The following is a 12,802-nucleotide window of genomic DNA, read 5'->3' on the forward strand; positions in this document are numbered from 1 at the left end:
AAACTTTCCTGAAGTGAAAACGAAAGTTTACACATCTGTGAACAGAAACCAGGAGAGAGAGAGAGAGAGAAAGAAAGAAAGACAGCTTTAATATATATATATAAAAGATAAAAATCAAACTTCCCATGTTCACAGCCTTCAACAGAAACTAGTGCCTGAGACAGGTTCAAACAAGTTTGATTTAAAGGAATGGAATAAAAAGGGTTTGATGAAGTTTGATTTAAAGGGATCGAATAAATGATACATATCTGAAGATTGCCTTATAAATGATTAAGCAATGCTAAAAACTTCAACTCAGAAATCAAATTCATGGGCAAATTTGCTGGATGGCATATTCAATTTTTGAAATTTATGATGGAGATAGATATCTGTTATTTTAGAATTGATCTCCACCTCAGGAATAAGATCTTTTCTTCTGACACCTGCTGGATTTTTTGTTGGCACGCTCAAGTCTTTACTGTCATCTACTGACTTTTTATTACCACAATGTCTACTCCAAAATGGGGACATTCATAAACAGATCTTTACTGTCACCTTCCATTTGCATGCTTTGCCAAAGCTGATGGGTTTTTTTTCAGCACTTGTACAAAAGTAAATGGATTTTTAGTGAATCAATGCTCCTGCATTCTTTGGCTTTTAAACATTATTCAGTGGGGAATGTAATGCTTCAGTGGGAGAATACTGTGAGCAGATGAACATCTCAAATTGCTAAGTAAATATGAAGTGTTTCTGTTGGAAATAAATGCCTGGGCAAGGCTGAAAAGTTTGGTTTAGTATTTAGAGGCACTGACAAATTGTGACCCATTCCTTTTTATAGTAACATGCTAACTAAGACTGATGTTATGCTAAATGAATGATTTAGCAAATGTCCTGCAGTGCAATGAGTGGTCAGTTCATGCTTAATACTTTTTAGGCATGTGAAACCTAATTAGACCACAAAGATCTGAAAAAATAGTAATTCCATTTAATTGTATTTTCAGTTTTGAAAGTTGTGGCCTCCCTTGAAGTGGACCCCCCTCTCCTGTGGTCAGATTGTGTAGAGCTCTTGCCTGGTCTCATCTGTTAGCTCCTGCTGTGAAGGAAAAATATTCCCTTTTTTGCAGGAGACTGTTGGCCCTTAGGAGATTGTTCTCATCCCAGGTAGATGGAGGGGACTTTTGAGTTCCCACATCTAGTTGGGACCTGAAACAGGCACTGCCTGGAAGGGAAAAGGAAGCCCGAAACTGCTACATGGTGTGGCTGAAGCAGAGGTTCTGCCCATTGCAGCTAGAAGGAATGTCTTTCTCAATCATGGATTGCAGATCTGTTGTGTCCCCTGCAGAATGATGACAGGGGTGACCTGGCAGCAGCTGACAGGCTGAGCAGGGAGAGACCACTTACAAGAGCTGTGGTGTAACTGTGTGATCTGTTGAGGGTAACCGTGCTACTCTCCAAGATCATAAGAGATTTGAACAGTTGTTTGTAATCCTTACTTAGTTCTCTGAAATGCGGGCTGGAGTACTGACAAGTTCACTTGGACAGTTGTGGCATGGAAAATAAATGGATCACAGAAGTAGCGAAACATAACTATCATCTCCTGCTTTTATTACCCAGTCTGGCTTCAAAGGAGAGATGCTCAGGTGCAGGTATTCTTAACAACTGTTCCTCTTTTTTGATCAAACCTATGCGCATTTAGCATCAATAGCTATTAGTCCATGTTTAGCAGACTTGTAATGAATTTCCCAAATAAGTGGCAATCCCTTTGTAGTTGTAGAGAGTCAAAACTGGACTTACTGATATTACTATTGTGATTGTTTTACCATGGCACATGTCTTATATTTCATTATTAGATTCACTGTAGCTTCTTAAGTTGCTCATCATTGTTGGTTTTTATTTTAGCACAAATAAAAGATATCTGCCTTTGAAAGATGTGAAGCACAGCACTGATAAAATATCAAGCAGACACAGTACGATTGCAAGCTCATAAAAAGGAGATAAAGCAGATTACATAAAATGACGTGTAGTAGCTTTAGGAAGAAATACATAGCTATGCCTAAATTTTAAATGATGAATCAAGATTATGAATAGTCATTAAAAGACTGAAGCAGTATTGGTTGAGGCCTATAGCAAAGACTAGGCATAAAGGAAAAAAAAAATCTCTGTTAGCCAGATGCCAAAGAGAATTGACACCAGATTGGGCTAACTGAGGCAAAACTAAGCACAGATTAGGAGAAGGACTATAGGCAGGAATTCGATCACACAATCGAGGAGGCACCCAAGAAGAAGGGCAGCACACTCAGGTGCATAAGGAGAACATAATTGCAGATACTAATCCAGGTCTGTCCTTGAGGTGAGTCTAATCAGAGCCAGTTGGGTCTTCCCCTGCTTAACGTTAGGTATTTAATCTTAAATACCGTATTGAGGAAAGGTTCTGGGCACCAAAAGATGACCAAGAAGTGGGAAAAGCAGACCCATAATGAAGATTTGTGGACAACTGTGAATTATTGCCAAGTCACAGAGAATGTTAGGCACTCCGGGAGAAATAGCTGTGAAGTAGGCATTGAACTCAAGACCTGCATGACCTCAGCTGTCAGGATCATTAGGACTCAGTTGTTTAGTACAGGTTAAAGAGATTAAAAAGGTAGAAGCAGCAGTACTGTTAAAGGAAGTAGTTCAGTACATGGTGGAGAAGGTAATTCTCTCCTTCTCAGTCTCAACTGAGATCAAAATTAATTACATAAAGAGAAGAAATTTGAAGTGATGTGTCTTCTGTCAGGACTGCAGAGAGTTAGCATGACATGGTAAAATAGACCAGAAGAGGTAGAGATTCTCAGAGCAGCACAGAGAATTTAGAAATGTGATGTATATTTATGAAATATTATCTGTACAGTTGCCTTCTCTTTGCTACTTTGAAAAGCATATTCTATAGTTTTAAAGAAATTTGGCAACTGTAGACCCCTGTATTGCCCCAACACGAGAATATCATAAGATCTTGGACTTATTCAAATAATATATTTTGTTTCTCAGTTTAATGCTGTGGCTGTCAGTTTGACTTCTGCTGATAGAGCTGGCCTTTGTAGCATGTTGTCAGTCCTGAGTTTTAGTTTTGCATTAGTTTTGCATATCGACCAGGCAGGATTGCGGTCAACAAAGGGAGCATTCCCTCTATTTTGCAAGTTTACCTTTGACTGTATGTATTAAAGCAATTCAGGTTTGGGTTTCCTGGTAGCCCAGATCTGAACCACCATCTCATTGCTCGTGGTTGAATTAATGATGTGAATGTCTAAGGAGCCATCAGATTCATAAATCACTAGAAATAAGAGGGATAACTCATAAAAGTCTTTTCCTTTTGTTTAGCAATTTATCATTTTGCTTGCACATTAATAAACACAGCTCCCCTGAGGTAAGCCACAGGAAGATAGATTTTTCTTCCTAATTTTTCTCAATCATAGCCAGTAGATCACAAGTGGAGAGAGTGGGCTTGTCACAGCGTGTTGATGTCTTGTGACTCCCTCTACCCATCACTGATAAAAAATAAATGCCATTAAGTACCCTGGTGGATAATTATTTGTGTTTACATAACAGGCGCCAGGTTTCCGAGTCCGAGGTTGTCAGCTAGACCAAGCCGAAAGCGTACGTTATCCATATCCCCCCTATCTGATCACAGCTTTGACCTTCAGACCATGATACGGACATCTCCAAATTCCTTGGTCACAATTCTCAATAATTCTCGTAGCAGTTCCTCAGCCAGTGGTTCTTATGGCCACTTATCTGCAAGTGCAATAAGGTAAGAATAGCATTTTCTACCTGTATTGTATATTCTTATTTTTTGTGTCATACACCCACATGCAAATGTGAATTTATACTCACAACTTTAAGTAACCGTTTTGTTTTGTCAGTGTGTGTATTTTGCAGTTTCTATAGTGTATGTTCACTGGAGCTTAATTTAAAGTACTACATCCTTTTTTTATTGCTTAGAAAGGTAACCATGAAGGACTTTTCAGGCATATTATTGTCCAGTGCAGATAATACTCCATCTGACCAGCAGTAACCATGTGTGTGTGTGTGCCCAGGAATCTGTTTTCCAGCTGTGGGATGGGTTTGTGACTTTAGTCACTTGGGTTCTTCTGTATAAGGGACAGTGAAATCCTCCTATGTTACAGTCAGAAAACAAAGCACAGACGTGTTACCATTCAATGAAAATGTTTGGCTAGAAATTCTTGGTATTCATCTCCAAGTTTTTTTCATATTTTAGTTCCTATATTGAAAGATTAGACTTTCTGTGGCTAAATTATCTTTTTGAATTTTTTTTTTTTATCATGGAAGTACTATTCTCGTACAGTATCATCAGAAGTGCTGTGATTTTCCCTCATCCAGTTCAGTTGTGTGTGCAAGAAAACAGTTGTTCTGGAGACTGAAGAGCAGAATAGCAGAGGAAGAGGTGGGCAGAGGTTGTACAGGAAAAGGAAGAAAACAGGGTACAGGGAGAGGGAACAAAAGCAAGAATGTCAAAAAAAAAAAAGGTGTGGAAGAAAATAGGGAGGAAAATCGAGACGAAAATGCAGAATATTCTTGTATTTGTGACATTGCTATATGTTAACTGAGAAAAGTTCTTTGGTATTAAAAAAAAAAATTCCCCCGCCTCTTCAAAGTCTCAGAAAATATTGGATTTGCATTCATGGCACTCAAACAAAGAGTGCTGCTTGTCCTTGGCTTAAAAGCAGCCTCCACCTTCAATTTGCAATGAGGCAAAGGAGCATGTCCCCACAGCAATTTCTTGAGATCTAAAAGACCCGTTTTTGGCAAGTCTCAAACATACCTCTCCAGCAAAAATGACACACTAACTTCAAAAACTGGCTATGGGAATTTGCATTTCTAGAGAAAATGGGGTATGCAACTGGTATGTTAGAAACCGTGAGCTTGCCAAAATTTGAAAGTGACAGCACTGCAAATACTTGGTGTTAGCATAAGTGCTGTTGGGTTTTTTTTAAGCATTTCTTTTCAGTATAGCTCTGATGTACCTGAATATCTGTATAGTATTCCACAGGTATGATATCATACCTCTGCAATACAACTCTGCAGTCTATGTAACTACAGTCCCAATTATAAAGCTCCATAATGTGGAATATGATTTATAACAGCAGTTTTGGACCACATCTGTTAAATACATGTACTTTGTGGAAGTGTACTACCCAACTGTCGTTAAGATGGGATGGCACTTCAATTAATAACCTATTTTTCCATTGCTTCTAACTTTTGTAAAGCAAATAGTGCATGAAAGTTGTCAGAGTGTCCACGGTGGAGTAAGTCTTCTCCCCTTTCACTCTTCCTTCTGAAAAATGCTTGGTGCATGTTTTTAACACAGTAGAAACTCAAACCTAAGGGCCATCCCTGCAAAGCTGGAGCGAAACAAATCATTTTAAAGACAGTTGTGGAGCTGGAGTGAATTATAGGTAGAGACTGAGTAAGTATGCTAAGGAGTAGGACACTGAGTCTTGTGACCTGAAGTCACTGAAGAAAGCAAGGCTTGTGTGACCGAGCCTGTGGTTGACCAAAGATTTCAGCACTTCCTGGTCATGCTTTCCAGGTATGCATGATCCAAAATTTCACACCATTTTGAATTAATCTTTTTTTTTTTTTTTTTCCCCTCTTTGAGAAGAGATACCTGTTCAACATGAAAAGTGAGAAACATACCTCTCCGTTCTTCCCAGTGGAAAGGAGGGGAAGGGAGAGACCTAACTTTTTTCCAGCGTTGCAACTCACTTCTGTTTATGCCTTTTAACTTCTCTCATGTGCACCTGTCTATAAAAGAGTTACACCAAAATAAACAATGGTGTAAGGTGTAAAACCCAGACTGCACTTCATTGCTTTGATAAATTCCAAGACTAAATAGCAATGTGACTATCAGTAAAACTTATTGTGACTCACTGTCTTGTAAATATTGCATTCAGCACAAGGGCTGCTGTACTATGTCAAACTGTAGGTTCATCCCATTTAATATCCTATCTGCAACAACAATCAAAGTGTAGAAAAAACTTTTCTTAGTGTAAAATCCCAGCTTCTGGAAACTTGCAGGTAAATCTCATAGGAGTTGCTGCAAGAAAAAAGGTACAGTTCAGCAGGCCGCTAGATGGAATTGCTGGACAGGACAGATTTGTATTACAGGCAACATCGGTAGCGTTAACTATATTTAACATTGCACAATCTTTCTCCTTTTAGGTCTTGTTTCCAATCACTTTTAAACTTAGCCCATATAGTTTATACTTGGCAGCATTTTTCTTGGCAGATACCTACCAAATGCTGAGTATTTCCAAAAAGCATAAGCAAAGTTATTAATTTCTCAGAATGAAGTTAAGGATGAAGAGACTTTTCTGAACAAACTAAATACATCTTGATATGTTTTCACTGAAAAGCTACAATTTGCCAGGGATGTTGCCTAGGTGGGTAGAGAAGTGATCTGTGCTGTTCTTGAGAAATTGTCCCATTCAGCCAAGGGATAAACCCTTAAGAGGTTTCTATTAGCATGTGTTAAATAAACTAAGCAATCAGCATGTTCCAGTCCAGGGCCCACAGAGAGGAAGGAGGCCCTTTCCGTGCAGCTGCAGCTCTAGTTAATCTGGTACCTCTTTGGGTAGCCTGTGGAGGCTAAGCTGTCTGGCCAGACATAACAGCCTTTCCTGACTTTGAAAAAGAAAGGGATCTTCAGGGGAGACAGGAGTCAGATCAGGAACTGTCCAGGTAAAGTAAGCTGGGACAAAATGCTTTTATATAGCGCTAGATAGGATTTCACTAGAAGAGAGAAAAAGCTGCAAAATAAAGCATGCAGAAGCCAGTCATTAAGGTGAATGAAGGTACTGCCCCCTTGTGATTATGCTTTGATACCATCTTTAATTTCAGAGTTGCACAGTATTTTTTTTGAAGGGCCCTTGCAGGCTTCCGTGCACAGGATCTTCCCTGGATCAGAGCCAGAGGACCCCACCTCACCTGACCCAGGCAACTGTAAAAGAGGAGGGAGTCTTCTGCCAGGTTGTTTGCTGCCTGGAGGGTGGACCCTGCTCTTGCAACATAATCTCAGCCTGATGCTGGGCAAACTGAACTAGTCAGAAGTGACCACCAAGCTCATGCAGTTTCTCTTCTGAAGGCCTAGCTTACCACTCTAAATCCTGCCGAGGAGCTGAATTGACTACAGCCATGGCTTGAAGCTACTGAGAGCTGTTTTGGATCTTCTATGTCCTGTGTCATATTAACTAACCCAGGAGATCAGGTCTCCATGTCTGCAATTGGGCAGTCACAAAAAAGGGGCACTTTTAACCTTCATTTTCTTTGATTCACATTCCCGTGCAAATTGAGTCCTTCCCCTTCACCTCAGGGGGAGGCCGAAAGCATTAGTGTTTTGTGAAGCACTTAGATTGTACAGTGATGAGCACAGTAGAGAAGCTCAGGAGGGTATCATTAATTATGTGTTCGCTGGTGGTTTAAACACAATAGAAGGAAGGCCTACGGGCAATACTCTGGGCAAGGAGAAGAAAAATACCGGAGAATATGTCACTGAAGGCTGTTGTGCATCTTATGCACTGAACTAGCTATGAATCCTGCAATGGGGTAAAGAGGTGCATGATCACATAACTAAAAGCCGATGAGTTAGCACATGAGGGTATGGGCGGGCATAGTTTTCATATTTTTGATTTTGCAACCTCAATGGTCTTTTAACCTGTTTTTGCAAAAGTGCTTCTTGTGTTAAGAAAGTGTCTTTGGGACTTCACTGGTCTTTGCATTGACTGAAAAAGAAATACATCCTCTGGCCAAAAGATCACATCCTGTGCTTCATGCAGCTTTTCAGCATTGGATCCCCTATATGAGCAGTGAGGGATGTGGAGGGTGAAATCAAATTAAAGGACCCACATTCTGTGCTGTGTTCATACAGAGCTGAGCGCAGAGGGGCTCTGGTCCTTGGCATGGATACTACTGCAGTTCAAATAATAAATAATGATAGTTTAGCAAAATCCAGATAGGGCTCGTCATGGCGAGCGCTTTGTCGTTGTCAGCTGGCAGTGTAATGCTGTATCCTGACTACTGGCTGAATACTTGAAAAGAAGATGTCGCTCCTGCTGACAGCTAATAGTGGATCTCCTTTAGCACACCAGGTAGAGCTTCTACTTTGTGCATTTGAAAACACCTGGTTTAGGTCTCAGCTGGGAGAGATTATGCAGAAAGGAGGCATATGAAATAGCATCAAATGAGGATAATCCTTCATTTGACATTTACTCATTTGGTTACCTGCCTTAGTCCTGCAGTGCAGCACCCCTGCTATTAATCTTTTGTCAGGATGTACTTAATGTTATATCTGCTACCTGTGACAATTATTAGACTTTGCACTTCAGTAGCACTTCTTTTTGAGAGGCAGCATGGCCTAGAGAGAGTATAGAGGGCATTATCGCTTCCCAGGATACTGAGAGTGCAGATTCAAAACCTTTACAAAAGATTAGCTTGTCTTTAATAAACACAGGAGGCTGGGACTTCTTGTTCTATATGATCTCATATGCAGAACCTCTGTATTTTTCTAGTACCTTAGCAGTACTGTGATACCAAATTTACAAAGTCACTTTTCAGAAAATGAACCAAATTCCCTGTCAGCTACTGGTGTTTAAATCGGGAGTAGTTCCACCTATATTGCAAGAGACTTTCTTTGGGTCTAGGCAGATGTAACTGAGTACACCTTAGCCATCTCATAATTCAATTTCATGTGAACATAGGAGCCCTTCGGGATCTCCTCCAAGGTTTGAAAGAAACAGAAGGCACAGCAGAACTTGTAGGATACTTTTTAAACCCTAGGTTTTCCCCTGCTTCTCTGATGTCATCAGAACAGGAAGGAGCAATTCGTGTAGTATAGTTAATTACAGCCAGATCCTGGCTATTCTGGCTTCTGTCACTTTGCTGTGGGCTGATCTGAATCTGAGCATCAGGTAATAGTGATGTGGGTACTTTTGCCAAGAGCCTTAGAAAAGGATAGCCACATTTGTAGCATGATCTTAGGTGGCAGTGGATGAATATCAGTGAGGACAACAAGAGTGTGTTTCTGCAAGCAGATATTAGATTCGCAGTTATTTCCTCATCTTACAAAAGCTCCTTATAATATAGGGCTTGATGTACAATTAGTTGGTGCCCCCCTCTCTGACCTGCTTTATATCTAGGGACAAGCAACCATGTATTAATTTCTCTGGTTTTTGGCAAACATGGAGAAAAAAGCAAAGAGAAAAATAAAAACAGAGTTAAGACATACAAATGAAATGATGAGGTTGTCACAAAGAAAAGTGGAAGTATCTCCAGCAGAGAGCCCTACAATCTAATTATGGACTATATAAAAATAGCAAAGAGTATGCTTTTATCAGGTTTAAATTATCCAGGTTTTGAATTTAACAGAATGTCTCATGGTTATAAAACAGGAGGCCCTCGTGTTCTCAGTCTTCCTTCTTTATTCAATATTTTATATATTCTTATTATGTCTTTTCTTATTCATCTTCTTTCTGAGGCAAATGGTTGTTTTCAGTCTGCTGTAAAAAGCAGTTCTTGCATTGTCATTTCTCCCAGTACTGTCTGAAACAGTCTCTCTCTACTACATGCAATAATATTCTAGAAGATGACGAGCAAGTCAAATGCACCATGATTTTCTGTGTTCCGTGTTTCCCCTTCCATTTGTCTTAATATGTTTTTGCCATAACTTCATGTTGATCAGATTTTCATTCCTCTATTGAATTCTTCATCGAGACAAGCAGGTGATTCTCATGAATTGGCTCAGGTGATTTAGAACCAACCTATGAGTAGTTCAGACTCCCCTTCAGTATCAATATACGTCTTGTTTGTTCATCTAGCATACTTGGCTCTAAAGATAAACTCTTAGCTCTTTGCCATTCTGCTCAAAATAATTTTGTCCTGTATGCAGATTTCATTGTTTCATTGTTGAACTCCATGCCCCGATTGCTGACAATTGCACTAAACCCCAGAAGACTCCATCTGAGAATTTGTATCTAACTTTTACTAAAAACCAACTGCTTAATACTTACCTTTGCTATCTATTTTAGACTATAAGATTTAAGTGTATATATTTATTTAATTAAATCTATGCAAAAGGACACAATCAAATGCTGCTTAATGAAATTAATCTTAGAAAGAACATGTAGAACACAATATATTCAGCAGTGTTTTGCATCAAGCTCCTTGTGATATGACATGTGGGATAAAAAGTGTATTAATCATGTGGGCATTGCAGATGTTTTGCTGTTCTGTAATCACTCTTATTGGGTATGCTCAAGTGAGATGCAAAGCTAGTTTTGAGTGAAAGCTTTGCTTACATAAAAAGATCCCTAGCTAATTTTGTGTAGCATGTTGTAAATGAAGGCTTAGTTGCAGTTCAGACTGACTCAAATTTAGACCGGGTCTAACCCACTGGAACAGTTTCTATTATAACTAGACGCATCACATATGCACAGCACAGGGCTTTATTCTTTGTGGTCTTGTACTATGTATGGTTAATCTAAAGAAGGGAATATAATGCTTTATCAGGCCATAATAGCTTCATTTTATACTCTCTTTCAAGAAGCGTGAATAGCAGAGGACTGCTACAAAGTGCATAAAAATGAAATTCATCAGCTTTACAGAAAGTTGCATCTAATTCAGGCTCTGTTGAAATGTAATTCTGCAGCTAGCCTCCTATAGAAAACTCATATAGATTACAGGACGATGACATTCAGGGGGATTTCAAGGCCAGGTTGGATGGGGCCTTGGGCAGCTTGATTTAGTGGGATGTCCCTGCCCATGGCAGGGGGGTTGGAACTAGATGATCTTTAAGGTCTCTTCCAACCCTAGCTATTCTATGATTCTATGATTGTTTTGGAGATCACCTGCATCTTGCATTGAAAAGTGGTGGATTTTTTTCACCACAAATACACGAGTGGTATGATTTCTGCCTTCAGAAAGTGTATAATGTAAGAAGCCAAACAACATAAAGAATATAGACTATGCAAGCACATGTTGCATGCATGTTTACATGTACAGATACACATATATGAAAGTGTGGTTTTGTATGTATGCCTGTAAGTGTGCATGTCACAGATCTTGTAATTAAAAGTCAATTTGAAACAATTGGCTGCAAACTGTTTCAGTGTTAGTTGAAGAGTTTCAAGTCATTGAACCCAGCACATTTATTAATTCCAGGGAAGTTCTGGAGTCAAGAGAAGTGTGCTGGGGTTTAACACTTCATTACTTCATTTTCAGACCCTAAAAGCAAGTATTAATTAGCACTTTCCAAGTAATTAATGACACCAGTTTTAGAAAACCCAAAATACTTAGCCGTGAATTTAATTCAAAGTTATGTTCGGCAGAGATGTCATGAGCTTGCATAGACGGAGCAGAGATGAATTACACAAGGTACTCTATATCAATGTAAGGTCTGGTTAGGATACTAAGGATTCCTGAACAGGAATATCCCAGTGAGAAGGACAAAGCTGTCAATGCTGTCTGAGTACATAAGGTTAATAAGTGTGGCTCTGTTGCTCTCAGTGAAACTATTCCTTTTACTCCAGCACATGGCAATGTATTCATGAAGAAAAATTTCACCTAGCCTAGTAGATGAAAAAGAATAGATAATACAGTAAGCTGAAGAGAAAGTGCAAACCACAGACTCTCTTAATTTTAAACTGGAAATAGAAAAGTGAAAAAAGAGGCAACGGTGTACGTGAGTTAAATACAATTGTAAACTGATTACTGTTATCTGATGAAAACAGGAAAAAAAGTAGTATAATAGCTGCTATACTTTAATAAAGGTACATCTTTTTACAAAGTCAGTCAGATGACTTGTCTCCAAGTTAGTGATTTTTAATGAAACGTGTCAACATTACAAATGCAGAGGGATATTTGGGACACCTAGTCAGTATTAAAAAATAATTTCAAAGGGTTTCAAGTCTCATACCTGCCTTTAAGATCATGCCACGTGTCTGAATTTGTAGTCACAGTTTGATAGTGTTTTCCCCTGTACTTAAGTGACAAGCTGTAAAAGCAACTGATTACTCATCTGTATTGTCTACTTAAAGCTCAGTGTTGTCAGTTAGAAAGTAGGGGGAAAGGAACAGGATTTAAATAAAAACTCTTCTTTTGTATTGCTAAAAATGTTACAAATATTGTGGGTAAAATGCTCCAAGTGCATTTTTGAAGTCTCCCTTCCTGTAACACCATTTCATTTTCACTTTGCATATAAGATACTTGAAGCAGTAAGAATTTCACAAATCTGTTCAGGGCTGCAAGGTTGATGAGTGTATTGTCACTCCTGTGACCCAAGCAATTTTCCAAGTCACTCTTTCAGGTTGTTTCCATTGAGAGGAGAAGTAGATGACAGAGTTGGAATCTTCTTTATATTCAGTCCTGTTTGTTTATAAACAATGTACACATATTCCTGTTTCCACCAACTCAAGCAACAGAAGACAGTTTCCTTACATGATGTTCCTGGCTGCTGCTTCTCTTCCAGGTCCTGCTCAAGGAAAAGTCATTGACTTTCTTCTACATCTCTGTAGTGGTCAGCCTACAAGTTTGTCTCGTTGACTGTCCACAGCTTCCCACGTCTGACTATGCAGTGTTCCTGGCTGCATGTTTATATTTCCATCAAAATAGATACATAAGCTTCTGTTCATGAAGTCAGCTTATGCAGATGCCCTCAGCTCTCAGCCACCCTTACTTAAGCCCCACATTTCGGAAAGTGGAACCTACATGTCAGTTTACTATACAATGAATGAAACTGTTTATTACATTACTGGTTATAAAAAGAGGAGCATCT

The 12,802-nt window shown here is 39.2% G+C and overlaps 1 protein-coding gene across 4 annotated transcripts in view; it reads left to right on the plus strand.

Moving 5' to 3' along the window:
- Positions 1-12,802, plus strand: part of GLI3 (GLI family zinc finger 3) — a 211,403-nt gene that overhangs the window by 146,909 nt on the left and 51,692 nt on the right. For all 4 annotated transcript variants that reach the window (XM_054059828.1, XM_054059825.1, XM_054059826.1 and 1 more), the window contains one exon: positions 3,565-3,766. In XM_054059828.1, coding sequence (XP_053915803.1) covers positions 3,565-3,766 — 202 coding nt within the window. The remainder of the gene's footprint in view (positions 1-3,564; positions 3,767-12,802) is intronic.

This window comes from Cuculus canorus, chromosome 2 (assembly GCF_017976375.1).
Source record: "Cuculus canorus isolate bCucCan1 chromosome 2, bCucCan1.pri, whole genome shotgun sequence".
Classification (NCBI taxonomy): Eukaryota; Metazoa; Chordata; class Aves; order Cuculiformes; family Cuculidae; genus Cuculus; species Cuculus canorus.